Raw genomic sequence first — 27,442 nt, 5'->3', positions numbered from 1 at the left:
TTGCAACACAGAATTTTATAGACACCCTTATATCGAGCATGGTTCACCGCTGTCAGGCCTGTTGGAGGGGGACCATATTTTCGAGGATCTTGTATCGACTTCTGTTTTGTGACCTTTTTGGTAATTCTTATAGAACCCCTAAAACTGTACGGGGTTTGTCTTCTCATTTCATCGTTATTCTGTGGTACAACACCGTGCTAAATTTTGTCCCGCTGCATCGCAAGCTGCACGAGTTACACCACGTTTTCTACGTGTTCTGTTGTTTTGTCGAGCAGAGTATTTATTGTAAGCTCTAAATTTTGCACCACATTCTTTATTCAGTTATGTCCATAATGATTAAATTAAGCGGCTTTTAATTCTTAAATTGTGATATCAATAACACGACGCCCCCATATTTTGTATGCTTATCAGGAGAACAGCAGATGTCAGGTCAGTTGGATATGCGGAGTTGTTTAGCCTATCTCGAGAGGATGTGCTGATGGCCATGAAAGATTATCCCGAAGCTCAGGTAACTCTCACTTTGATTTCATTGCACACGACTGAAATCCTCTGTATTGAGGGATTCTTCCACCCGTCAGTGCATCTTGCGTTTTTCTTTGATATTTCTCTATCCTTGAGTTTGCGTAAGACAGTTTCCAATACAATTAAATCACTTTACTCATGCCGCAAATATTCTTCGACAGCGGAAAATTTAATACCCCTCGAGAGTGGACTTTCGGGAAAAAAGATATGTCACTCGTTGCCAAGGAAACAGACCTATAAAATACGTCGCTATCGAATCTACAGAATAAACACGAACGTGTGCGGAATTTTAAAAGATGCCAATGCTTAAGAAAAGAATATATAAACGCCGAGATCGGTTACTGTAGAAAATGTGGTGAAAGAGAAGCTAAAGTTAAGGCATATGGTATTAAGATATTCCAGCGCCATCTATTGAAGATATAAAAACAATTTCTCTACCGAGTTTGAATAAAAGCATAAGTCTCTATGTACGAGGATTTTGCAATCGATACTGCTTTCGTAATATTGAGAAAGTTTTAATATTTCAATTTCATAGAAGATTCGAAATGCGTCATAACTGGATGAAAGAATATTACTGATCACTAAGATATTATGGAACGTTTTTGTATTTTCTAACTTCAGCTTTTGACAATGAAATATATTATTCACATAATTCTAACTGCGTTTGGATCACAGAAATATCTGCACACGCGCATTTTTATGTAATTATTCTTACGCCTATCAGTTAGGGGAACCAAACCGCTATCGTGGGTAAATGCCGTCGGGGGGACGGGGGTTATGAGCCTTCACTCCAACACCAAATTAGTAGGTCTCGCGCGTGGATTCATGGTTCTCTCTCCCAAAAACTCGAATTTTTACCTTAATACAGGAAGATCGACCATAGAATATGCGCAACTTGTCGACACGATATACAGGATTAACCAATTAAAATGCAACGCAGTTTGCAATACAACAAACTTTTATTTAAAACTGATACTGAATTTAATTAAAAACTGTTAGAACTGAAAATGTTCATTTAGGTCATGTCGACATGCATTCACTTCATTCTCTTTAGTACTTCTGAATAAAACGAAGTAACCTATGAAGCTATATATGGTCGTGAGGCTTTAGTACAGGGTTATTATCGATTTGCTGTGCAATCCATTGCTCAGCGGTGTATACCGAGGTAACCAAGGCAACAAAGCACGTGATGTTATTGGATATGAAATAATATATTTTTAGACAGTCAGCAGAAAGCAGTTTCATTGTGACGGCAGTAGCATTTGCGGTTCAGCCACTAGGAATTTTTATAGTTTTTTTTTTTTTTTTTCCCACAACGTGGCTGAATTAGTCGTTCTCAGGAGAGTGTTTCGTAGTTTTCTTCTTTTTTTTTTTCTCTCCCAGAAACTCGGGTATTTCGTTTAACAAAGAGGCAGAATGACCACAGAATACACTCAATTTACAAACGCTAGAAAACGCTAAGAACTGGTTCCTCTACTGTCAGCCCTGTAGAGGGCTGACAGTAGAGGAACCAGTAGCAGGAAGTGATCACGGAGTTCTACGGTGAATGATGAAGAGAGAGGTAGCAGTAGTAAAAGGCAAAGGAATGGGTTTTAATTTCAGAAAAGGAAATTACGATGCCTTAAGGTACAACGTGACCTCTATTAACTGGGTAGATATCGCGCAGAGAATGAATACATTTGAACTGTGGTATGCTTTTAAAACATTAATCACAGATGCACTGAATGCGTATTTATCATTAAAAAAATACTCCACGAGGAGGGCTCCAAGTTGGATGAATAGTGAAGTTGCCACATTACTTGAGCAGAAAATGGTGGCATGGAAAGGTTACAGAGCAATAAAAAGTACTGAAGCCTATAACAGCTACAAGATTATCTGTAATAGAGCCACAGAAAAGTTTTGACAGGCAAAGGCAGTTTATGAGAAATCACTAGCAAGCAGAGCAAAGAGGGGGGGTTAAGGAATTCTTCACATATATAAATGCCAAGAAGAGCAGGACAAACCAGATCGGACCTTTACGTAAGGGAAAGGGGATAGTATTAAATACACCAGCTGCCGTTGCAGATGAACTCAACAGTTAATTTGCATCGATATTTACAAATGAAAAACCTTTTGTGGCAATAGGAAATTGTGGGAGTGAAGTTGAAAAATATGTAATTAATGATATTTAAATTTCGCAAGATTATTTAATGAAAAAACTTTCGAGCCTACAGGCCAATAAGGCTCCTGGGGTTGATGGAATATACCCTATAATCTTAAGGGAGCGGCAAGTGAGTGCATTGAACCATTGAGCCTAATTATACTAATACTAACGCATCTTAGTTGCTTTTGTGCTTAACGCAAATACATGCATACATACGCTCAGCGATCACTGAATTATGACCACACCCATCCGTAATGGACTATGCTGCAGTAAAAAAAAATCCGAACAGCTTCATACGCTAGAGCAGTGGTACTTTGTATCTGGCCGTGCAGTCAAAAAGATAAAGTAGCAGTCAGGGGATCTAGTAAAGATATCACGGAATTTCAAAAGGGCATGATTGTGAGAGCTCATGCGTCGGGTTCTTCCATATCGAAACGGCACATGTCAATTTCTCACGACCCACTGTGGTTAAAGTGTACAAAGAACGAAATCAAACGGGTCAAACCATTTCCCGCCGACAGAACTGTAAAGGATTATGCAAGGTGGATGTTTGTGGTGAGGAAGGGTGTAGCGCGTTGTAAGGGCTCAGCGGCAGGTCACTGTGAGACAGATGATATCTCAAAACAATATGGGATATGCAAGAACAATGTCCCAAATGACGATGCGCCGCATACTGAGACGTACGGGGTTCCACAGCAAACGACCCAAAAGATAACCTCTCCTCACTGCTGATCGTCGTAGACGGTGAATGTTGTGGTGTCAACAACACGCAAATTGGACACTGGAGGACTGGGAACGAGTGATAACTGATGCAACACGCCGATGGACGTTTTCGTGTGTGGCGCAGCCAACACGAATCCCTGGACCTATCGTTCATGGTGCCCACTATTCAGAACGTGGTTGTTTAATATGGGGCATGTTTTGCTGGCAAAAACTAGGACCCCTGGTGCGTATGGGCTATTTTACTGGTGTGGTCTACCAGCAGTTCTTAGGAGACCATGTGTACTCTGCTACGTTGCATTTTTTTCCGGACAGAAACGGGATTTTCAAGACAATAATTCGCCTTGTCATCGGGCCCGCACTGTGCACAAGTGGTTCGAGGAACACAGTAAAGATATCACCCATCTTAATTGGCCTCCAAATTCGCTTGACCTCAATCCAATTGAACACCTGTGGGATCTTTCTGAACGGGAAGCGAGGCAGATGGACACGCAACTGTCATCTATTCCGACAGTATGGAAATCCTTGAAGGCATCAGGCTGCAGAACCCTTCAGACGTCTATTGGAGTCAATGCCTAGGCGAATAGCGGCTGTTATGCATGCGAACGGTGGCAAACGCAATATTAAATATGTGGTCGAAATTCAGTGATTACTCAGTGTACATACATACAGCATTTATTAGTGCGTTGCGTAAATGAGTTTGCCCATAGAAGAACTGCAATGCCACGACAACCTTTCCATATTCGTAGAGCAACATCAAACGCTAAAATAAAGTGAATGTGTCTATGCGAGCAAGTGCACACTTGCAACAGATTCCCTAACAGTTTTTAATTAATTAAATTCTGTATTAACTTCGTTTCTTCTAAGAAGTAAGAAGAATTAACTGCACCACTTTTTACTTTCGTGAAAACGAAAAAATTGTTCGCCGTATTTTAATTTATAAATAAATTGACGCAAAGAATGATTCTTAACTGCCTCGAAGCCACGTTATTGCAACTCTTTCTTTTTTCAATCCCTCGAAATTCCTCATACCTCTTGCAAAATGCACACATAAGCGTAAAAACGATTTCAACTCGCTATAAATGTCAGTACCAATCTCATTTTTTTTTATAGGATATCCTACAGACAATGGGAAGAAAGAGGCTGATGGAAGCGCGGATGGCCGCGAATGTCGGGAAAAACAAGGACGACTCATCGTCAACAGTTACGTCGACACGTCGTTCTCAGGGCGGAGGTGATGGGCAGAAAGTGGTGGGAGATGGCGACAACAAAGCGTTGATCCAGAGACCGAAAAATGCTGTCAGCAAGTTGAAATACGATGTGCGCAATTTGAAAAGAATTTTAAGAAGCAGAAGTACCCCGGCGTAAGTGTGTTGTTTAGGGATATATTTACACGTCCCTCTTTCTCTCTCGCCCGTTTCCCGATACCCCTCAGATTTCTATTTCTTTCTTTTTTTTCATCTAAGTCAATATAAAGGAAAAAAAATACAACTTTAATTATCAAAAGAGCTTCTCGGCGAAGATAATTTTGAGTTAAAAGCAATAGGGCTTCTTGCTTCTTTTTTTTTTTTTTTTTGTGCAAGAAATTTCCAAGTTAGCATGACAAAACCCAGTGAGCACTTAACCAAATTAATAGGTGAAATATACTGGCATTGGCATGTTGCACACACACTGACATTGGCACGTTATATGTATACTATGGATCGATTATAACATAACACATTCAGATTTCAAACTAACTCTTGTAGTTGTCAATAGATGGCAGCACTTAATTCTATTTTTTCCCGCAGAGGAAAAGATGGTGAGAATTTGGACGCTCAACTAGAAATGAAGCAACTATCATCGAACGAAACGGAAGTTCCTTCGACGGAAGAACCTGCCGTGCGACCGACAGATAGTAGGCGTCAGGGATCCCTGAGAACACTAATGAGGTAATTCTTGTGCTCTTATTATCAGAGTACACGACTCTCGAACAAAAAGATAATACGTATAATGATAGGCTACAACCGATGCAATTTCCTTTTCTTTTCACTTTCTAATCTTCTCGTTACATGTAAGACTCATTATTTCATCATCTTTCTTCTCTAGAAATGTATCGCTAGACTTTCTTTCTTATAAAAAGATGGAAAAAGTAAAATAGAAATAATTACTTCATATTAAAGAAATCCCAGTCACTAGTGTTTCGCATCGATTTAAATGCCTTTTTCTGTTACTAGGACAAAGGTGGTTATGTATTAATGTATTTAGTTTCACTGGCATGAAACTAAATACATTAAATGTATGCAACATTAGGTTATACACCTATTCCCAAAAATAACCAACTGAAAATCCAAAATATAAAAAATCAAATAAAAGAAGAAAGGTGATTGTTGTAAAAATTTGATGTACAGTATTTAGTTTCGTGGTATAATTAGAGTTTTTATTTCTATCATTGCATTTTCTGCTTTCAGAAGTATAAATTTAATAGAGCGTCCATTGCTACAATTTTTTCCCTATTATTAAACACATACAAATTAAAATGTCTTTTTCCATATTTTGTGAAATAAAGCCTAGCGTAAGTGTCAACCTAATATCCTTATATTAAATTATATAAGTCAATGAGACAGTGAAGAAAAGTTGTGCTTCTGTCATTTTTGATGAATTCTTAGCCTAGACTAAATTAAAATAAAATATATCAGAGTTATATTAGATTAAATTTCTCACAAGGATTCCAATCGGATCGATTTCAAAATTGTGACATTTCGGATGCGCATTTTTTATGATCCTCAGCGAACTTTATTGTGAAGTTTTGGGCTTATTAAAAATTAATATCGCCATCAAATCACGAAAAATATTAAAAAAAAAAAACCATTATATTATTTTAAAAATATGTGGAATACGATTTATTGAAGGAAATAAATATTTAAACGCGTATAAGAGGGATCATTTCTGTTTTGCTATGGGAATAATGTCTTATAAAAAGAAATGTTTTCGCATCCGGTCAGTGACGTGAGGAGACTTTTTGTGGGTCTTTTTCACATGGTTACTGAGTTAGTCGCTCTCAGGCTAGGGTAGCATGTTTTTTTTTTTCAACAGGAAACTCGAGTTTTTCGTCCTGACATGTTGATGAAGAAAACTATTTCTCAGGGAAAGTTTCACAGATTTTGCTTTTATTTACACCTTATAGCGTTATTGTATCAGAAAGACTAAAGCAGTTTCGTTGCGCCCTCATGGGTTGCACAGTTGGCATTAATCACCGTTCTCCCCACAACGGTTGGAAAAAATCTGAGTTCGCATCCAGCCAATGACGTGAAGACTTTTTGTGGGTATTTTTCACAAGGTTGCTGAGTTAATCGCTCTCAGGCGAGGGTAGCATAGTTTTTTCAACCGGAAACTCGGATTTTTCGACCTACACATGGACCACAGAACGTGCGCAATTTACAGACTTATTATATAGGGTGCAATGTGGCCTAAGTTGCTAATGCGCCTAAAACCCCACTGCAACCAATTCAGGTGTGGAGACAGTTTCGAAGTGATGGTTGCCATTTTGTTTGTCGTAATCGGAGAATATCTATTTGGGGTTCACGAGTGCGTGTAGTTTACTAGCGAATGATGTTAATACGAGGGGGCATTTGAAAAGTTCGTGGCCTGAGTATGAAAGATTCATCTGAGTGGTCTGGTAACATGTTAATTTTCAACATACCTTTGGAGTCAATGTTTTGATTCTAACTGCGAAGAAAATTTTATTTTTTATTTTTATTTGGGCATCCAGGAATGCATGCACTGTCCTGGCGTGTTGTCCTGCTGGAACAGGACTCCTTTGCTCAGTGTTTCGGGGAGTTTTCCTTTCATATTTCATGCAAACGCCTCACAGGGTCTGAGAAATATGCTCTTGTGATTGTTTAGCCTTTTTAAAGGTAATCTGCAAGCAACACTGCAACACTCCATAAGCATCCAAAAAAACTGATGCCATCACCTTGCCAGCAAAAGGAATCGACTTGGCTTTCGTTATTTCCATCATATGAGCTTCTCTTTTGTCTCTGGCTAAAAGTAATGAATCGCCACATCTCATTCGTGATCACAAATCTTGCAAGGAAATTTGCTGGATCTGCTTGAAAACGATCCAAATATTCACTTGACAACTGTCGTACATTTTTGATCTGCTGTCAACAACTTTGGGATCCCTCTTTCTGACACCATTTTCATAGCGAGAACCTCTCTTATTATGTGGTATACACTTTCAGATGAGATGGCCAAGGCGCTCGTCGATTACTCATCATCATATCATGCACACTGTCAACAACTTCTGCAGTGTGAGGAACGTTTCAGGCCTTCCACAGTGTGGGTCGCTTTCCAGGCTCTTCCTCCCTCGCTTAAATTCTGCTGCCCACTTCTTAACCATAGAATAGGAAGGGGCATCCCTCCCAATGTTAGTCCATTTTTTCCCCCAAATATTAGATGACTGCATAGTAGCTGTTTTTGTCCATCTTTCTTAATTCAAAAAGCTTTGTTGATTTTAGCCTGTAATTAAAAAAAAAGACGTTATGGAAACTGCATGAAACTTGGTCGGTTACTGTTTGAAGTGTTACACATTAAGGTTATACTTGGGCCACAATACATACGATAAAACACTTCTTACTGTATGTACGGCCGTTGTTCTTTTGCGCGTATACCGAGAAAGCCTGCCGGGAAAAAAAAATAGCATAAAATATATGAAATTTACAGACACTCTCTGACGCCTCTTTCCCTAATTTGCCTCGACACGTATTCTAAAATCCGAAGCCAACCGATTTTAGGCAAACGAAGCGAGATAAAATTATGATTTCTCATATGCACCGAATGTGTAAAAGCTTTAGGGCAAATGTAAACACGCAATGCATTTTAAGTACAAATAAAAAGAGAAACCAATACTGTAATTGTAATTTAAGAAACAAAACAAACTGTGTGATCTTGTAAACAAAATCACGCACAACCTGTTACAACATAGATGCTCCTGTTTCGTGTCGCCTTTTTATGCTCTCCTGTTCCACTGGTAATTTTCCTTCTGCTTGGAAATTTAATCACAGTCCAGCCACTTCCTAAAAAAGGTTGACAAATCCCTCCCTTACAATTATCGGCCCATTATACTCACCTCGAGTTGTTCTATACAAGCTTCCATCTAACAGACTGCCGACTGTGTTTTGCAATTAGGTATCCAGTTTTCTCCTCTGACCTCTCACTTCCGGTCATTGTAGATGGCCTTCTGACTTCTGTACTAATGCTGGTGATCCTTGAGGTTCACTTCTTTCTTCCTCTGTTTTCTTCCTGCATATTAATGGCACCTTTTTCCAATGATTATAAATTCTATCCACAGTTTCGTTGATGACGGCACGCTACATTCCACCTTCAAGTTTCGTTAACTTTGCCGTGCACAAACAGCTTCAACTTCTCGAACATCCTCCACCAAGTCCTTAAAGCCGATCTCCAGATAAATCTTCAGTGGGGAAAAGAAAACTTAGTTAACTTTAATCTCTCTAAAAGTCGGTCCTGTCTGATTTCTCGCAAAAAAAAGTCTTCTGCTCCCTATACTCATCTTTGATGATGCTCAAATTTCTAAACAAGATCACATATCTCTAAATATTAGGGATTACTTCTAATCTCTGTAGGCATTGGTACATCGCAACGTTGCTTTCTCTACATCAAAAAACTGTTTTTTCTTTTTAGCTCTCTCGGCGTTACATTTATGCTAAGCAACTACTTACTCTGTACAAATCTGTATATGGATGTGAGGTACGTTGGTTTGAACAGCTATGTTCGCATTTTCAGACGTGCGCATAATATTTAAGAGAACCAAGCAAATTTCTTTATTTAACCCAGAAGAGAAGAATGAAGAATTTGAGCAAACTTTCTGCGCTCATTAGATGGATAACATCCTTAGAATTATCAGATTGTTGGCCTGTTTACGATTACTTCCACCAGAAGTTTGCGGTCAAAAGTTACTTTTATTAGGGAGTTCAATAATTTGTCTTCTTTCAAAATCTCTCTTTTTTTTTTTATACTTCAGTGGCATATGCATAAATTGAAATTGTTGAAATCTTGTTCTTCTACAAAAACAAAACGTATTTTTGAACAACGTCCCTCCATGATCAGAGGAAGATTATGTTCTGTGACATCGTCACAGCGAAATGCTACAAACTATAAACCAAACTATATTATATTATGGTCACCCGGAAAGTTAATTCATATACCCATGTGTATTGTGTCTGTAAATTGCTTGTTTTCTCTGCTCAATTTGCCTGTTTTTCTGGACGAAAAACTCCAGTTTCTGGGGGGGACCTTGCTATCTAATCCTGAAACCGACTAACTCAGCCACGGAGCGAAAAAAGCCCATTAAAGTTCCTCGCGTCATCGACAGGATTAGAACCCGGTATGGTGAGGAGGACGGTGACGATACCACTGTCCTACATCTACTTTTGCAATTCTCTCTATGCACTACACGCTGTTCCTTATGGTTACATGTCTGCAACTGTCTGATTACATCGCGATTTCCCTCTGCCTGAAATTTAAATATATCTATAATGCAGTACACAAAGCAGTCGTGTTATATTGGCAAATTTTATAATACAAAGCCTTGCGTATATGTCTTGTGAAATTTAAATCGTATTTCTTTGGCATCTTGCTGAAAGGCATTGTTAATTAGTTCGCATAATACAGAGATGAGCACACCTGACGACCAATTTTAACGAAAATAAGAAGTTCGCATTTTTTTTATTCCAATTTTAACATAATTTTGCTGTTTTTTTTTTAAAAAAAAGGGGTAAAATGCCCTTGTGGTTAGCACACCGGGGTGGAAAACACCAGAGTTCGAATCCCGTTAATGATGCGAGGAATTTTTATGGGCTGATTTCACAACGTGGCTGAGTTAGTCGGTCTCAGGCGAGGGAAGCATGGTTTTTAGCGCAGCAAACAGCAAGTCTACTACAGAACACATGCACATTTCAGATATATTATATACGGCGCAATGTGACCTAAGTTGCTGATGCACCTACTGCAACCAACCAAGGGATCAAACCGAGTATAAAAAGACAGATTCACCGTGATTCATCCGGAGAGTTTCCAGCTGTGCATAAATAAATTAGTTAATTCCAAAATATACTATTTATTACAAACCTGTCTGCGGAACTAGGGCTGATTGAGCCATCAGGATATCGGAAAATTTCCCAGTTTTCCTACCCGCAAGACATATTGAATATATGTATTCGTGTTGATTTTATACTTCATATCTTACGATATTTTTTGCCCCATCTGACTGTTACGGTCATACTCTGCTTCACACGGTTTATCGTATATGTCTGAGCAAGTGCTCACAAACCGATTTGCATGTTTTTTAGCGACTGAAAAACCCGAAGCCGCTGTATTACTTTATAAAGAACTCTGTAAAGAAATTTAAAAAACAGTAAGGCAACTTTCAGTCACAATTTTTTAAACCAATTTCTACATCCATTTGCGTTTACCACTTATGCATCAATAAACTGTTGGTGGTAAAAGAGATTATCTCGTCTTCCATCAATAAACTGCACTTGCCACCTCCCAGAGTGTCAGACCGCGTTATGTTATTTATTTGGATTACTCTCTCTGTGACTTCCTTGCAAAAAACACAAATTATTGGAACACGAAGAGAAAAGCGAACGATTTTTCAAATTAGATTTTCATTTTGAGTATTAGATTTTCCCATACGACCGCTTTGGGAAAATACCAATGAGAGTTTCTGGAGGTGATGATTTATGGCTGGATTTATTACAGTTCATTTGTAAAAAAATAATTTTAAAAAAGTGGAAGGGATGCGTAGCAAGACAGGACAGTAGTATCTTCTATTAAATACTGGAGAGGCAGCATCCTTCCTACATTTATTTATTTATATAATAGAATATACAAATGTAATTGAAATTTCTCACTGAACAGAAAGCTCAATAAATATACGTAAAATTGTAATTAAATTTGTAACTAAAATCAATTAAATAATTGTATACTTGTGTCAATCGATGAGTGATAGATGAATTGAAACGAGAACAATCGACTTAGAAGTGGCGACTGAGTGATCATTGTTTATGTAGCGGGAGAGGTTTAATAAATAAATAAATAAAAAACAACAAAAAAAATGTGGTGTCACGACGCTAGAGAAATGTGAAGGTATCCGTGGGCTAAATCATGGATTGAAAAATGAAGCTGGCGCTTGTGCTCTAGAATTCCATTCTTATTATTATTTTATTTCATTCGTGGGAGGTTGACAGCCTCACCGACTTCCAAAAATATTTTCTAATATGTATTTTGATTAGATTATTAGATGGCGATGTGCATGCTTCAGTCGCGAGCGAGACGGAAAAAGATGTCTCCTAATAAAGCTGACACAAGAAAAAGCGTTGATTCCGCTTACGTATTGACCCACTTTGGAAATTTATTGCACGCGCAGTTTTCTGCCCTCTTTATTTTGTCAATCTGCATAGTTCACCAGTCAGCTCTTCCACTTTTTTTTCTCCAACCGCAAACTTCTCTTTTTATCTATTTTTATTTCGGAATGTCAGTCGTATCTATGGAAGGTGAATGAAATTTCTATCGAAGTTGAAAAAACGAGATAGGAGGTGATATTTTTGTGTTTAAAATGGACGTAAATTGGGTCGCGATTATATAAGCTTTTCGGTTCTGCGAATTCTCCTCCTGCATTAAAGTGCCATTAAATCTGTTTCGTGTGTGTGCTGCGCTCACTAAACGAGATAAGTTTGCCGAGTATTTCATTTATCTGATGTTATTCGGTTGAGTTCGGAAAAAGAAAGTAAAAGTTAAGGCGTACTTTAAGAAGAAGAAGAAAAAATAAAAATGGAAGATATTTAAATAACGTACGATATAAATAAACTGCACCTTCTTGTATATTTGGGCTTCTATCAAGCTACAATATGAGAAACTTTTAAAAATAATTCTGTTTTCTAATTATAGAAGTTTTCTAATCTAGTTATTCTATCGTGTGTGGCATTTATCAGAAAGATGAAATATGACAGATCAATATCACAATTACCATACTAGAAAACGGGGCATCGACGTTAGTGCTTCTTCGTCCTCTTCTCAACGACTACATCGTGTAATTTAGTCGGCTGATAGCAGCTACAGCTGATTTTTATAGGTAGATGTCGTTCGCTTTCTTTGTGACGGAAATAGTAGATTAATTGCGGCAGTGTAGAGCGCATTTTGTCGCTGCTAGATGGGAAGTTATTAAAAAAACAGATAGAAAAATGCAGTTTATTTTAAAAACCCCACCCAACTAGTAACGATGATATGAAGGGGTGTCGGTAAAGGTATACAAAAGTGAATGAAATTAAAACGAAATGCCAATTATCTAAATTTCCGTTGTACGCTGCTATGGGTGTAATTTAGGGATTGGTACTAATACTTCTCCTGAGCAAGAAGGCAAGTTGGCAGTCCTGTATGTATGAGGGTGAGAAGGAGTGATGCGCAGCAACAGCAGAGCCGGTACGGAGTTCACATGATGGTTGCGGCCAAACTATAGGTAGATGAAACGGTCTTGGCACTGGAAAAGTAAATGCGCAGTAACTGTATAATTAGAATGAATTTATTCTGTAGTCGATTCTCTCGAAAAAAGTGGGCAATACGACACGTTTATATAGAAATATCGGCGGTAGCTCAATCCCATAACCATTATTTGGTATTAAAATAATTATAAATAATAGATCCTATAGACACAAACTCACGTTCCCTTCTGTCGTAATTGATTCGCCCAAGTCACGTGATTAGTTCGCCAAGTCTATTGAATCTACCCATAGGGCAGTATAATGTTATCCTGTTCCTTACAGCCGTGCTTGTCTCTCTAACAGAAGCGCACTACGTACACCAATATCAGTTGTCTGTGTACGTGTAAGTGTACATTGATAACTGTACGCCACCTCCACGAGTGTACGAATTGGAATATCCATATCTTGAAATGAGGAGGACTTGTTCTCTCCCAGAGCAAACTCGCACGGTTGTTACAGTAGAAAATATTACCGTGGCAGACATCATCAACGCGGACAGATATACGACAGTCGATGTACCAAGGAGGTCAGTGTTAGTTATGGATCTGCCACTCCAGCACCCATGATAGACTGCAGTAAAAAATTAAAGATCTCTTGATTTTTTAAGGAGTCCTTATGTGCTGTAATGTAATAACTAGATCGTATGTATAGCTTAGCTTAATTTTCAGCACTCACCTCATAGTAATCCGCTTAGCTGGTGGAGAGTTTTACCACATACATAGTGGTTATAGAATTCTAATAACTTACAGGGATTATGGGTTTAAAACTAAGTTATGGGCTATAAAAAATTTTCTAAGAAATTTTTCTTGATTTTTCTAAAAAATCAAGGTTAACAAAACTATTAGTTAAATACTTTTCCGACAAACTCCACATCACATTCTTAAAGAAATGTCTCACGTATGACATAATCCCCAATTTCGTTCGTATCTGCACCAAAAACACTGTTAAAAAATACCCTTTTATCATACACCAAGCCTCTATTGCCATAATTAAAGCTGAATTACTGAAAAGATACAGAGAAAAATATCTCCTTTTAGATCAAATACATACCCTTAAATTCAAACTTAAAAGAGAACTAACCCCCACGACTTGGTACGATTACGTACAACAGAACAACACGAATTCAAGCAACTTTAAATCAGATTACCAAAAAACACTCCAAGAAATGGGATACACTCACTAGGAGACACAAAAAACCCCCCACAAACTCAGTTGTTAACATCTCTACACAAACATTTTCCCCTAACGAACTTGCCAGTCTAGAATACGGATTCAATTTCGCCATTAACAGCAACAACTACCCAGTTAAAGACGCCATGATAGAAATACAAACCAAACTTGATAACCACCCAGACAAATATCGAATCATACATGAAACTAAGGCTGTTTTTAACTCCCAATTAACTAGTAAACATAACATTCCCCAATAACAATTAACCCACAAACGAGACTTTATAAAAACCCCGAACATTATAATACAAAAGGCAGACAAAGGGGATACCATCACAATCATGGACAAAAACACATATATAAAGAAAATGTTACACATCTTATCAGATTCAACAACATACAGAGCTTGCAACACGTTTAACATTAACAAGCTTAAAAATAAACTTGATGGGATCCTAGAAGACTCAGAGCCAACAAACAAATTAATTTACATACCCTCCATGCAAATAGGCATACGCAGTAACATTCTCCCACACATTTTTGGAATAGTCAAACTCCATAAACAAGATTATCCTTTAAGGCCCATCGTTTCCTATAAACAGTCCGCCTATGCTAACCTATTCATATTCCTCGTCAAAATTATTTCACCTTTAATGAGATTTTCTCGGTTCAGGGTCTACAATACTAAACAAGCACACGAACGTATAACTTCCATAACCATATCTGAAAACGATATTCTCGCGTCCTTCGACGTGCTCTCCCTATACACAAACGTGCACATCGAATCCATGCTACTGGCCCTTAAAGAACTATTAATTAAAGACGACACATTAACAAAACGTACCGACTTAAACATTAATGACATTTTAGAACTCACATCACTGTTACTTGACGCCAAACAATTTAAATTCCAAAATAACATCTACGAACAAATTTTCGGCCTTCCCATGGGCCTCGGTATCTCTGTCCCTTTATCCGAGATCTACCTCGCATCTATCGAAGAAAAAATTCTCCAACCCTTTCCCCCAGGAATTAAACTATACATGAGGTATGCAGATGATGTCCTCTTAATAGGCAACAGAACCACCATCGATACTTTACTGAACACCTTTAACACAACACATGAAAGACTCAAATTTACCCTCGAAGTAGAAACCGATAATAAAATTAATTTTCTAAACCTCACTGTATACAAAATAAGCACATCTTTAGGCACCAAAATATACAGAAAAAACACACATACAGGCAAATTCTTACACCACCCTCTATACATCAAAAAAGCAGTTCTGTACAACCAGATATACAACGCTGTAAAATATAGCCACACACACAAACAGACCTATCTGTAGAATTGCAATACCTCACCAAAAAATTCATCGACAGAAAATACCCATCACAACTAATAAAAGAAACCATCACTAAAGTTCATAATAACACTAATAACCCAAACAAAATTATTAACCACGTGAACAAGAATAAGATACATAAACCCTTTATCGCGCTCCCATATCATCAACAATACGCTAGAAGACTTCAACAGATTTTTAAAAATACAGATATCAAATTAATATTCACGTCTATAACAAATTAAGTTCCAAATTCAACTCATACAAGACAACACACGAGTACGAGACACAAGATTACAACAACATTATATATTTGATCAGATGCCAATCAGATTGCCAAGCATGTTACATAGGCAGTACAACAGCAAAATTCGGGACATCAAAAATTTCCAACACGCGTGCATACTACCACTTTAATAGCTTCAAAACTAATTCAGCAAATACAGAACTAACACAACACGTCCAATCTCAAAATCACAACCCATTCATCGATTCAGCCATCACAGTAGTTAAATTAAATTCTAGCTACAAAATCCTTGAAAACGAAGCCCTCGTCATCGAATGGTTTAAGCGCCATACATCACTCAACGTGTTAAACAAAAAGATTCCCGCCAATTTCTCCCCCATTTGGAATTTAGCAGGTATTAAGTTTCCACGTGCACTCAAATGCATTTCGGGAACCCAACCCGTATATAACACAAGCGCGCTCTCTCCCCCCCCCTTGGCGCCTCCGTAGCCAGGTGGGAAAGAGCAGCAGTGCATAGCACACGCTTCTTGATTAGACCGGGGTTCGAGCCCGTCGCCACCAAATATGAAGGATGCGGAAAGGTCCGGGAATGACCACCGCATATCCCGGAGCAATATGGCCTTAGTTGCTAATGCTCCTAAAAACCAAAACAACAAACAAATCTTCCCCCCCCCCACTATAGCTGAGGACGAATTTCTAAAGTCGCTCGTGCGCGACTATTAGCTTCTATTTTTCTTCATTCAATTTACTTTAATTATGCAACCATAGAATGGAAGGTGCACTTTCTTTTCTTAGAAAAATTTTTATAGCCCATAACTTAGTTTTAAACCCATAATCCCTGTAAATTATTAGAATCCTATAACCACTTTGTATGTGGTAAAACTCTCCACCAGCTAAGCAGATTACTATGAGGTGAGTGCTGAAAATTAAGCTAAGCTATACATACGATCTAAAATTAAAGATCATATTAAAGATTCCCCGAGCAGAAACTCAAACTCATCTGAAAACATCCGAGTTACCTGTATGGAAAGACCATGCTACCCTCGCCCACATTGATAGGATTGGGACCTAAGTATTTTCCACACGATATGGAAGGAATGTAATTATAACCACTGTGCTACGCACGAGGGCACAGACTGCAGTACAAAAACGTGTCATTAGGGCAACCCAAGATGGGAAGTTCTGCGTGAGGTGGACCCCTAAGAATCTTAACGATGCTACATTTGCAAACGATGAAACGTTTGCAAGTGGGGGGGGGGGGTATGTCTGCTGCATTTACCCTGATATGGAGATGAAGGAAATGACTTCTTGAATCGCATAATGACTACAGATAAGACATACTGGAATTTGATCCATAGAGCCAGCGACGCAACATTCGGTGGAAACATGTCATAACCCATACCGAAAAAATTCGACTTTCGAAAGCTCTGGGAAGGTTACGCTGTCCTTCGACTCACAGGGACAGCCGCTGTGCCAATTTCATATGCAGAGTCGAAGCGGTTAACTAAAAAAATTCCGCATGAATCCCCAAAGTTCACTGGCAGCTTTTCATCAAAAAGAAGACATTTAGGCATTTGACTTTCATTTTGTTACACGACTATGTGTCCCCGACAAGGCTCAACGCACTATGGCAGCCATCCTTTGTCTGCACAGTGATAGCCACCGTCCTCCCTACACCGGGCGGAAAAGGCCTTGATGAACCCCGTTAAAAATGCGAAGAATTTTTGCGGATTTTTAGTCGATCTCAGGCGAGGATAGCAAGGGGTTTCCCTCCTGAAAACTTGGGTTTTTCGTCTAGCAAATGAGGCAAGCCGACCAAAGAACACACGCAGTTTATGGACATAATACACATGGGTGGATGACATGGATTCCATATTGTGAAGAAAGCCGTCAAACAATGATGTCAAAAGAACAAAAATTTCTATGAAAAGAGATTTTTAAAAATTTGCTGTACGGATCGAGTGCCTAAACTGGAATAGGTTTTTGAAAAAGAAACCAACTATTGGTGAAAAAAATAATTCTCGTTTTTACATTTCCCTCAACCTTTCTCTCTCTCATATTGTAAAATAACTAACTTTGAAGAGAAGTTTGATCTATTTATATCGTTAAATGGAAAATACGGAAGAGATTCTAAAAATCAGTAAAAGATAAGCTACTGTCGTGCGCATTAATTTAGCAAAAACATGCATATAAAAATATTTTTAATTCTACATAACGTTTATATTATAAAAGTTTTGCCGAAGACATAATTCGATTTAAAACATTTTGTTTGTTCGTCGCTTTAATTTGATTTGTTCCGAAAAAGCCATCTTGTCTGGTTCATCCTCTGGGGCAATGGAGATTTCCATCAGCTAGAAAATCATTGTCCAAAGCGCTGTAAACTAATTTATATAAAAATTTTAGATCACAATGTATGCGTCTATCGATTAATATACAAATACTAAATTTGAGGCACAATGATGGTGATGTATATTTATGAAACTGAATGTGATTTTTTAAGCGTAAATATTTCATTAATTTTTGCGGTAATTAGTATTAGTATTAGTATTAGTATTAGTAACGGCCGCATGGTGCAAGAAAGCCTATGGCTTATGCTGCACCAGCCAAAAAAATAAAAATAATAAAAATAAAAATAAAAAATAATAAAAAAAAATATAAATCCGAAAAAAACAATGATAAAAACAAAAAATTCAATAGAGTTGGTGCAAAATATCGTAGAACATTCGTTCTTTCATGTTGTTCCTTGTAGTTTTCCTTTGTGAGTTAATTAACGTTCAAAAGATCAAACCTAATTTCCACCAACTCGTTTACTGAGTAAAATCTAGAGTAGAACATTCAAAGGTAAAGTGTAAGCTTAATATGCATTCTGCATATTGTATTGTAAGTGCTATTTTTGAGAAAAATGTTCCTTTTAACAAATGCCAGGTAAGGTAAAACTCGAAAATGCAGCTCATCAGAATTATATAGTTCATTTGACACAGTGTACGAAGTAAAACAGCAAACACTGCACTGCCCTACCGTTAATATCCGGATACATTCGTATCTACAAATAACCATTATTTTCAGGAAAACTAATAAAGTGTGCTGAAACGTTTAGCTTTTATGATAACTTCTAGCCTCTGTGCAACACTCTCCAACAGTTTTTTTTTTTTTTTTTTTTTTTTTGTAAATGTCCCGACGATATTTTCCGCCATTTGGCCTTCAAAGGCGACCAGTACATCTATATTTTTTGAGTAGTCCCTCTCCTCGCAAGCAGCAGATGATCCAATTCATCCCAGAAGTTCTCTATAGGATTTAAGCTGGGAACTGGGCTGGCCAGTCCAACTTTTACATGCTCATGTCCTCAAACCAATCCGTCACAATGCAAGCAGTATGACTTGGAGTATTGTCTTGCTTGATACAGGTAATATGTACAGGTAATGCCTACCCGGGCTGCTGCCACAACTTAGGTAACGCATTATTATCCAGGACATCTAGATAGATCTCGGCATTCAGGCTTTTTCCAAAATAATCAATGGTTCCAGGTCAAACCATTAAAAAAGCTCCGGCCATCACACTTCGTTAGCGAGATGATACGGTCCGGTATGTAGCTTAGTCTGGGCATCCCCCACACCCAGGCATGACAGTTAGATTGTTAGACCATATACCGTAATTCTTCATTCCACAGTCCAAGAGCAGCCGGCCTTCTACCAAGCTAGTTGTCGCCTTGCATTAGTCGGAGTGATTAGTGACTCGAGGACGGTTGCACGACTGTGATTACTCATATTATGCAGCGTCCTGCGCGCTATGCTGGTACTTACATGTGTCACAATCGTCTTACTGAGGGCTTTTGTGTATGTTGCGACAACGTTGATCTACATTCCGAGCGGACAATTCTTTTGCAGGGATCCTGCCACGTTTCCTCAGATATTATTTCAACTGCCCTGAAGATACCCCTAGGTCGATGACTGGTGATAGGATCTGAAAATGGAAGTGGACTTAGCATTAGTCCACTTCTGTTTACAGATCCCATCACCAGTCATCGACCTAGGAGTATCTTCAGGGCAGTTAAAATATCATGTACAGACAATTGCTTATGTGGCACCGTATTATCATTCTGCTGGAAGTCTATTAACTCCTTCGATTGCGGCGTCGTATTCACAATCGTACTACTCTCTCCTTTAAGTGCTACGAGAATGTCTATAGTGGTGCCTGAGACGTGGTGCTCAGGTAGGATGTCCAGGTATTTATTCTAGGGCAAAGTATATGAAAATATAACTGGTAGTTAGTGAATACGATATTATACACTAATCAACAAAATTAACAGAACACGTAGAAAATGTGGTGTAACTCGTGCAGCTTGCGATGGAGCGGGACCTAAAATTTGGTATGGTGGTGTGCTATAGAATAAAGATGAAATGATGAGAACGAGAAACTTCGGAGAAGTATAAAGGACATTTGTAGGAGTTGTATAAGAATTATCAAAAAAGTCAATACAATATGCTCGAAAATATGGACGCATGACATCAGTACGGCGTATGGCCCCTCCAACGGCTAAACAGGCCTGACAGCGGTGAACCATGTTCGATATAAGGGTGTCTATAAGATTCTGTGGCAACAAATCCAATTCTTCCGCCAGCATAGACCTTAGATCACCAAGTGACCAAGGAGTTGGCTGTCGGTGTGCGATACACGACAGGGGCATCCCACACATATCCAGAGATAAATGTAATTGTTATGACTTCAAACTAGCTACCCAAATTCCAGATATAAAATGTTGGAGGGAGTTTTTGTCACTGGATTCGAACAAAATAAAATAATGCTTTGCCGTTAAAGTAGTCAAGAACATAAGACGTTCACTGTCTTGCGTCTGTAAATTTTCATGTTTTGCTGAATGAAAAGCCAGGTTTTCCTTTCTTAAAAAAATGTCTTAAAAAGAACATTACTGCTGCTTTCTCATCTCAAGTAACATCGAAATCGGCCCACCCACAACCATATACACATGACGCACCATATAAAACGGCACACTGTGACAAAAATTTTCGATGTGCTTTTTAAACAAATCAACCTTAAAAAGAATGCTTTTAGCATTAGCGAGGGCACATGATGCAAAAAAGCAAGCTTATATAGCATCAGCCAAAAAAAAAAAAAAAAAAAACCACACCCCTTCTCATTTCACTCATCCACCCGCTCCAAACGTTTGTCTAGTTCTGCCTTGAATCTGTTTAAGCTATCAACTTCTACAACGACAGATGGAAGTTTGTTCCAGCAGTCAACCACCCGCCGGCTAAAGGCAAACTTCCGCACATCTATCCTACAACTGTCTTTCCTCAGTGTGAATTTATGCCCTCTCAGGCGATTATTCTGAGCAAGAGGAAGAATACCATCAGCATTGAGCATGCTCAAACCATTCAAGGCTTTATACACCTCAGTCAGATCACCTCGCAGGTGCCTAGTCTTCAGACACTGCAATTTACAAAACTTAAGCCTTTCTTCGTAAGAGCAACCCTTTATTCCATTCGCCAATCTTGTTGCCCTTCTCTGTACTCGTTCCAACAGCTCTACATCCTTCTTAAAATGAGGCCTCCAGACCTGTATACAGTACTCAAGGTGTGGCCTTGAGTAATCACACCGTATACAAGGTGTGATTACTCAAGGCCACACCTTACCATCGCCTTATACAAGGGGATAATCACCTCCTTATCCCTGCTAAAAAAAATTCCTGTATATCATTGACAAGACACCATGAGCTACTCTTGCAGACCGTCTCCACTGCTCAGAAAACTTCATATCTGCCTGCACCATTACCCCCAGGCCCTTTTCACTCTCTACCTCTGTCAGTATAATACCAGACAGTTGATACGTTACTCTGGGATTACTGCTTCCCATATGTAGTACTTTACATTTGTCAATGCTAAACTTCATTTGCCACCTCTCAGCCCATCTGCTCAACTTTTCTAGATCCTGTTGCAGCAGCGTACTGTCATTCCGTAGCCGAGTGGGCAGGAGCGTGAGTGCAGAACACACGCTCTTTGAGTAGACTGGGGTTCAAGTCCCTGACTGCTGAATACGGTCGATCTGCCAACCCTCACTGGACCAGCGTGGCAGATTATGGTCCATTTTCCCTCAGCATGAATTGTTGAGGAGGCTTCCATCCTGCAGTGGGTTGATAATGGCTGCACTTTACTTTTTTTTTTACTTTACTGTCAATAGTGTCCTTAACAACCCTGCCAAGCTTCGTATCGTCTGCAGACTTGGACATTAAGCCTGATATACCATCATCAATATCATTAATGAATACAGAAAACAACAATGGACCCAACACTGAACCCTGGGGGACTCCACTAATAACATTAGTCCACGAAGAGCAGTGTACATTGATTACCACTCTCTGTCATCTCCCACTCAAACATCCCTTTATCCATGGCAGCAATTTACCTCCACTGTTCCAGTTTGTGCAGCAGTCTTCCATGTGCAACAGTATCAAAAGCCTTCCTAAGATCCAAATATATGATATCAAAATTATTCTTTGCATCCCGTTGCTTTGTGACTACATCATAGTATGCAATCAAATTGGTCAGACAAGACTTTCCCTTAACAAAACCATGCTGTGTCCGAGCTATAACTGAAGTCTTGTCCAGATGATCCTGCAATGCTTCTTTAACCAGTGCCTCCATTAATTTCCCTGGAACATAAGTTAAACTAACAGGTCTGTAATTACTTGTGTCGCCCTTTGATCCCTCCTTTGTGAATTGGGGTCACATTTGCACATCTCCAGTCCATGGGTACCTCCCCTGAGTCCATGGAAGCTGTCATAATTATGGCTAAGGGTTTGCTTACTTTCTTTGCTGCCTCCCTTAATATAACTGGATAGATTCTATTCAACCAAGGTGCCTTTCTTATGTTTATCTTCAACAATTTATCCTCCACTTTACTCTCAGTTATTACAAGATTATCTAACTTATTGCCAGAGTTTAATACACCTCTGGCATTCCCCTCCCTGAATAACTCCTCATGTGTGAATGTAGATGCAAAATATTCATTTAGTTTGTTAGCTACCTGAGCAGGATCATCAACAGTTGAACCATCGATATCAAGTGGACCAATTTGATTCACCCCCTTCCTTCTAGAGTTTACATAAGTAAAGAACTCTTTACTTATGTAAAGAGTTCTTTGTATAAGTAAAGAAAATTATGAATGTAAAGAAATTTTCAACATTGCTATTATTAACGTTATATCACTTGTGATTATCATAAAATCCTTTTACATTATTGCAATGTTACAGAAGTTTTGGGAAACAACCTGGTTTGGTTTTCTTACTTGTTATTAATAATACACTTTAATTTTCCAGAAAAATTCACTTCAAAGGGGAATCAGAAGGCTCGCAGAAAATTAAAGGTAAGAAAACTTCTCTGTCACGGAAGTTGATTTTTCTTTTATTGGCTGTGAGATACCGTTCGTTGTTTTGATCAAAGATTTCCATACATTACTTCAGCACTTTTTCGATCCTTCTAAGAGGTTACCCATTTGTGGGTTCGTGGAGGGGGGGCAGGTAAAGATCTTACATTGGGATAGTGACCAATTGTTGGAATCGAAGTGGATGCTTCTTCTCCGCCGCCTGACAGATGATGAAAGTAGTATGGAAATGGGAACTCAACCCACAATAGTAAAGACGGTCAATACACGAAGATCTATCGGCATCCAATGTGTCAAGAAACTATTCTTTACAGTATTTACATTAAGAACAAATTCGGCATGTTGATTTTTTGTACCACAGTTATGGTTCTGACGATCTTTTCCTCTGACCATTCATATTCTGTGTAACTCTAATCTTCACTTTTCCAGCCGGTTTCAGGTTATTGATTTCCGCTTCTGTTTTTCAATTGAGAATAATTTCCTATTGCAATAAGAAATATCGTCAGGATTAATGATCCCTTCCCCCGTAGTACGGAGGAAGGGGAGCATTAATTCTGACGATATTTCTTATATTTTCTATTATTTATAATAAACTAGCATATTGCGCTACGTGGCAATTTTATTTTTCAACATAATCGAGATTGTTCAGAAACGTTTCCCAGAGAACTTAAGAATTGTTTATGCCTCTGTAACAGAAGTTTGTGTCGCGCGATGGAAACCAATCTTTCATTACAGACAGAGTAAAGTTTGGGGTGTATGACGAATGACACGAGATTTTCCACTTGATCGTGCAGAAGATTTTTCGTCAATTTAGTAACGTGGCACTCCTTTGTCGTGCGGAAGAACTTCCAAGACCGCAACCCGTTATCCTTCTGTGAAGTGTGGCCTTTTACTTTTCTAGTGATATATAGTATCGTTTGGATATCAGCTTCTAGGAGCTTCTTTCAAGAAACGACTATGAACTGGCGATGAATTTCAGCAGTTCTGACACTTTCTTTCTTGCTTGATCACTTCGCCATTTTTAAACAGCTTTCTTTCCTGCGGAATTAATACCTTATTAAGACAATATCCATACACTTTTAAACCTCTGGCTTCTACAATGTTCTGTATCACACCACAATGTATATTACGCGGAGATGGAAGAACCCCTGGTGCCGTTAGACACTAAACACACTATACCTTATTAGGAATAATTAATTCCTAATATTCCTAATTTTATGGGCTTTTATTCACAACATGGCTGAGTTAGTCGATCTTAGGCGAGGGTCGCATGGCGTTTTCTCTTGGAAATTCCAGTTTTTCTTTCATCAAACAGCAAACCGACCGAATGGTACAGGCAATTAGAAACATAATATACTGACGCCTTATTTGCGTTGGCGCTTAACACACAACTTACATTTAACTTAATAATTGAAGAAGAGACTCCCTTATTGCCTATTAGCTTAGTTGAATCCAGTAATCTTAGAGGGTCCACTTCAAATACGTAAACAGTTGAAATTGACATTTAGAAATCAATTTTAAAGTTTTCTTCCGAAAAAATTGATTGATATCCGAACTAGCCAATCCCCAATTAGTTTGGATAGTCGACATCCCACTGTAATTAAAAGTTCAACAATATGTTGAAGTTACTTATTTTATACTTTTATTTGCTTAATAATAAACAATTTAATAATTTCATGGATTGAGTACAGAGCGAATTTTTCATTTCAATTAAAAATACTTATAAGCCGGAACAAGGGTTTTACGTGGTTTATCACTTTAAAGATTAAAATAATAATAAAAATAGTCTGATAGTACACGAAAAACAGGATTTTACAATTTTTATTGGGAAAACCTAATAATTAGGCTACGTTTGAAGACAACACTACGTCTTGTTCTTAAGCCTGCAATAATCAAAAGAGAATCAATAATTGTAAACGGAGCAAACTAGAAATGTTAATGTTAAACGAAAGAAATATATAGCCCGATATTTTTCAAGTTCGATAAACGCAAGATGTGCAACAAGCTAAAAACTATTTCCATTTGTCACACTATATACAGTATTTCTTTCGTTTAATATTATTAACTGACGTGTCTTACTGGCATTTTTAATTTCTCCTGTTTACAATTATTAATTCTTTCTGATTATTGTAGGCCTGAAGACGAGATGTAATATTGTCTTGAAACGTAGCCTAGTTTAAGAGGACGCATTAAGGGTTTCTAAAAAAATTCTTTAAAACAAAATTAAATACATATCGTATTTTTCACCCGCTATAAGCGTTTTTCTATTATTATTTTAATCTTGAAAAATATTCAGTTTTTCCTTTTTGTTGGACTTTTAAAGATTAGTACACATGAAAAATTTTAATGTTCTGTACTAATCAAGAAATGAAATGCGTGTAATATTACACTCACTGACCAAAAATTTAGAAACCTTTATTCAATATCTATTAGGACTACACTTTGTCCGAATTACAGCCCATACATGTCGTGGCATGGATTCCTCTAGGTGTCTATCTCCAGATTTCATCATTCTTCCATCAGGATATTTGTTATTTGCTATACTGTGGTCGGTAGAGAACCGAGAAGCTCACCTGTCCTTACAAGCGTATCCCAGACACTCTAAATTGGATTCAGATCTGGAGAATTAGGCGGCCAGGGTAAGTAGATCTTGGGAATGTTCCTCGAACCATTCAAGTTACAAGTTTTGCACAGTGGGTACTTGCTTTGTCGTCTTGAAAGAATCCATCGCAATCCGAGTAAAAATGAAGCATTTCAGGGTGAAGTTAGTCGATACGAAAGATATTTATTGCAGAAAGATTTTTAGAATGATATTCATTGTAACAAGACCTTCTAACGATATGACTGGACCCAGTCCGTACCAACAGAACATACCCCATACTATGATACTACCTCCAGCCACTTCAGTGGAGGACACGAGGCAATCTGGATGCATGGCTTCATGAGGTTCACGCCACACTTTCACGATGCAAAAAAGTGTAAATCGTCTGACTACTCGTCACTATGATCTTTTTCTTTCACTCTTCTACAGTCCAGTCCTTGCGTTGGCGGCATCACTCCAATCAAATCTTTCGATTTCTTACAGGAAGAAGTGGCTATAAGCACTACCAAATCTCAGATTCTTCAACTCCTGCCGGATGGTTCGGTTGGAAATGGAACTTTCTTTGCCTAAATTTAATTTTTCCGTCATTGGCTGCACACTAGACCTTCTGTCCTGACGCACAATTCGCTTTAAAATATTCTCGCGGTCTCGTCTCGTTCTAGGAGTACGGACTTTTTACCGCATTTCTTCCTTTTAGAGCCGCATTCTTCTTTCGTCTTCCACTCACTGTGTACTGTGAGATAGTTGCTTTGATACGCTAGTGATTTCCTTTGTTTTCTGAATTGTGTATCCTGCTAAATGTGCTCCTACAATAACACCTTTCTGAAAATCAGAAAGATTACTTCTCTACTCGGGTGACCAGATTGACTAAGAAACCCCATTGAAGAAAACAGTATTCATCTGATAATAAGGAACTTGTGATCGTACCATGTGACAACTGATATTTGCATACCATACGTTTAATTCTGACTCCGATTGCAAAATGTTTCTGATTTTTTGGCCATTGGGTGTATGTTAGACAGCAGCAATAGTCCCTCCTCAATTTTCATCTCATTGGCTAGATCACTGCCCTCTGCTCAACCAAACGTAACAAATAATGCATTGTTACTCGTCATTGGCACTTCACGTTTTATTAATTTTAGGGTGGCCAATCCCGTTGTTTACAGAAGATGTGATCATTTCGAAATTGGGTTTTTATTTGCGAGTTATAAATATTGCAATATAAGCATTCTTCTATCAAGCACTGTCTGTCTGCGCAGGTAGCACAGTGGTAACCACCGCCTTCTCGACACCGGGTGGTAAAGTCCCAGGTTCGAATTCTGTCAATGACGCGAGGAACTTTTATGGGCCTTTTTCACTCCGTGGCTAAGTTAGTCGGTCTCTGGCGAGAACAACCAAGTTCAGAAAAACGGGTAAACCGTTTTTATAAACTTTGCTCTCCTCGCCAGCCGATACCGAAGAAAACATGCGCTTTTAGACACATGGGTGGATGAAGTTGTTCTGGGTAACCGCAATATGACATTTTTTCTTTATCAAATACTGTATGATATCTACTAGATGCTATACAGTAGACTCCTGATGGGATAATTGGCTAGAAATAAATGTCCTTGGATAATCCGCAAAATGAAAGAAAAACTCGTAAATGTGACAAATACGAAGTTATAAATATTATAGTTTAATACGAAGATATAATTTTTTGAAAAAGGTGAGCAATTAAGTTCACTTTTCTCTTGTCTAACCCCATCCTGCAGATGGTAT

At 38.3% G+C, this 27,442-nt stretch overlaps 1 protein-coding gene across 1 annotated transcript in view; it reads left to right on the top strand.

Annotated features, from left to right (window-relative positions):
• Positions 1–27,442, top strand: part of Cngl (Cyclic nucleotide-gated ion channel-like) — a gene marked incomplete at its 5' end in the record, with an annotated part of 316,907 nt that overhangs the window by 235,540 nt on the left and 53,925 nt on the right. Inside the window, 4 exons of the mRNA XM_090368676.1 lie at positions 412–508; positions 4,499–4,749; positions 5,176–5,316; positions 23,018–23,064. Coding sequence (XP_090224802.1) covers positions 412–508; positions 4,499–4,749; positions 5,176–5,316; positions 23,018–23,064 — 536 coding nt within the window. The remainder of the gene's footprint in view (positions 1–411; positions 509–4,498; positions 4,750–5,175; positions 5,317–23,017; positions 23,065–27,442) is intronic.

Source organism: Mastigoproctus giganteus, chromosome 1 (genome assembly GCF_048544385.1).
Source record: "Mastigoproctus giganteus isolate SK-2022 chromosome 1, ASM4854438v1, whole genome shotgun sequence".
NCBI lineage: Eukaryota > Metazoa > Arthropoda > Arachnida > Uropygi > Thelyphonidae > Mastigoproctus > Mastigoproctus giganteus.
This window is presented reverse-complemented; position numbering and strand designations above follow the sequence as displayed.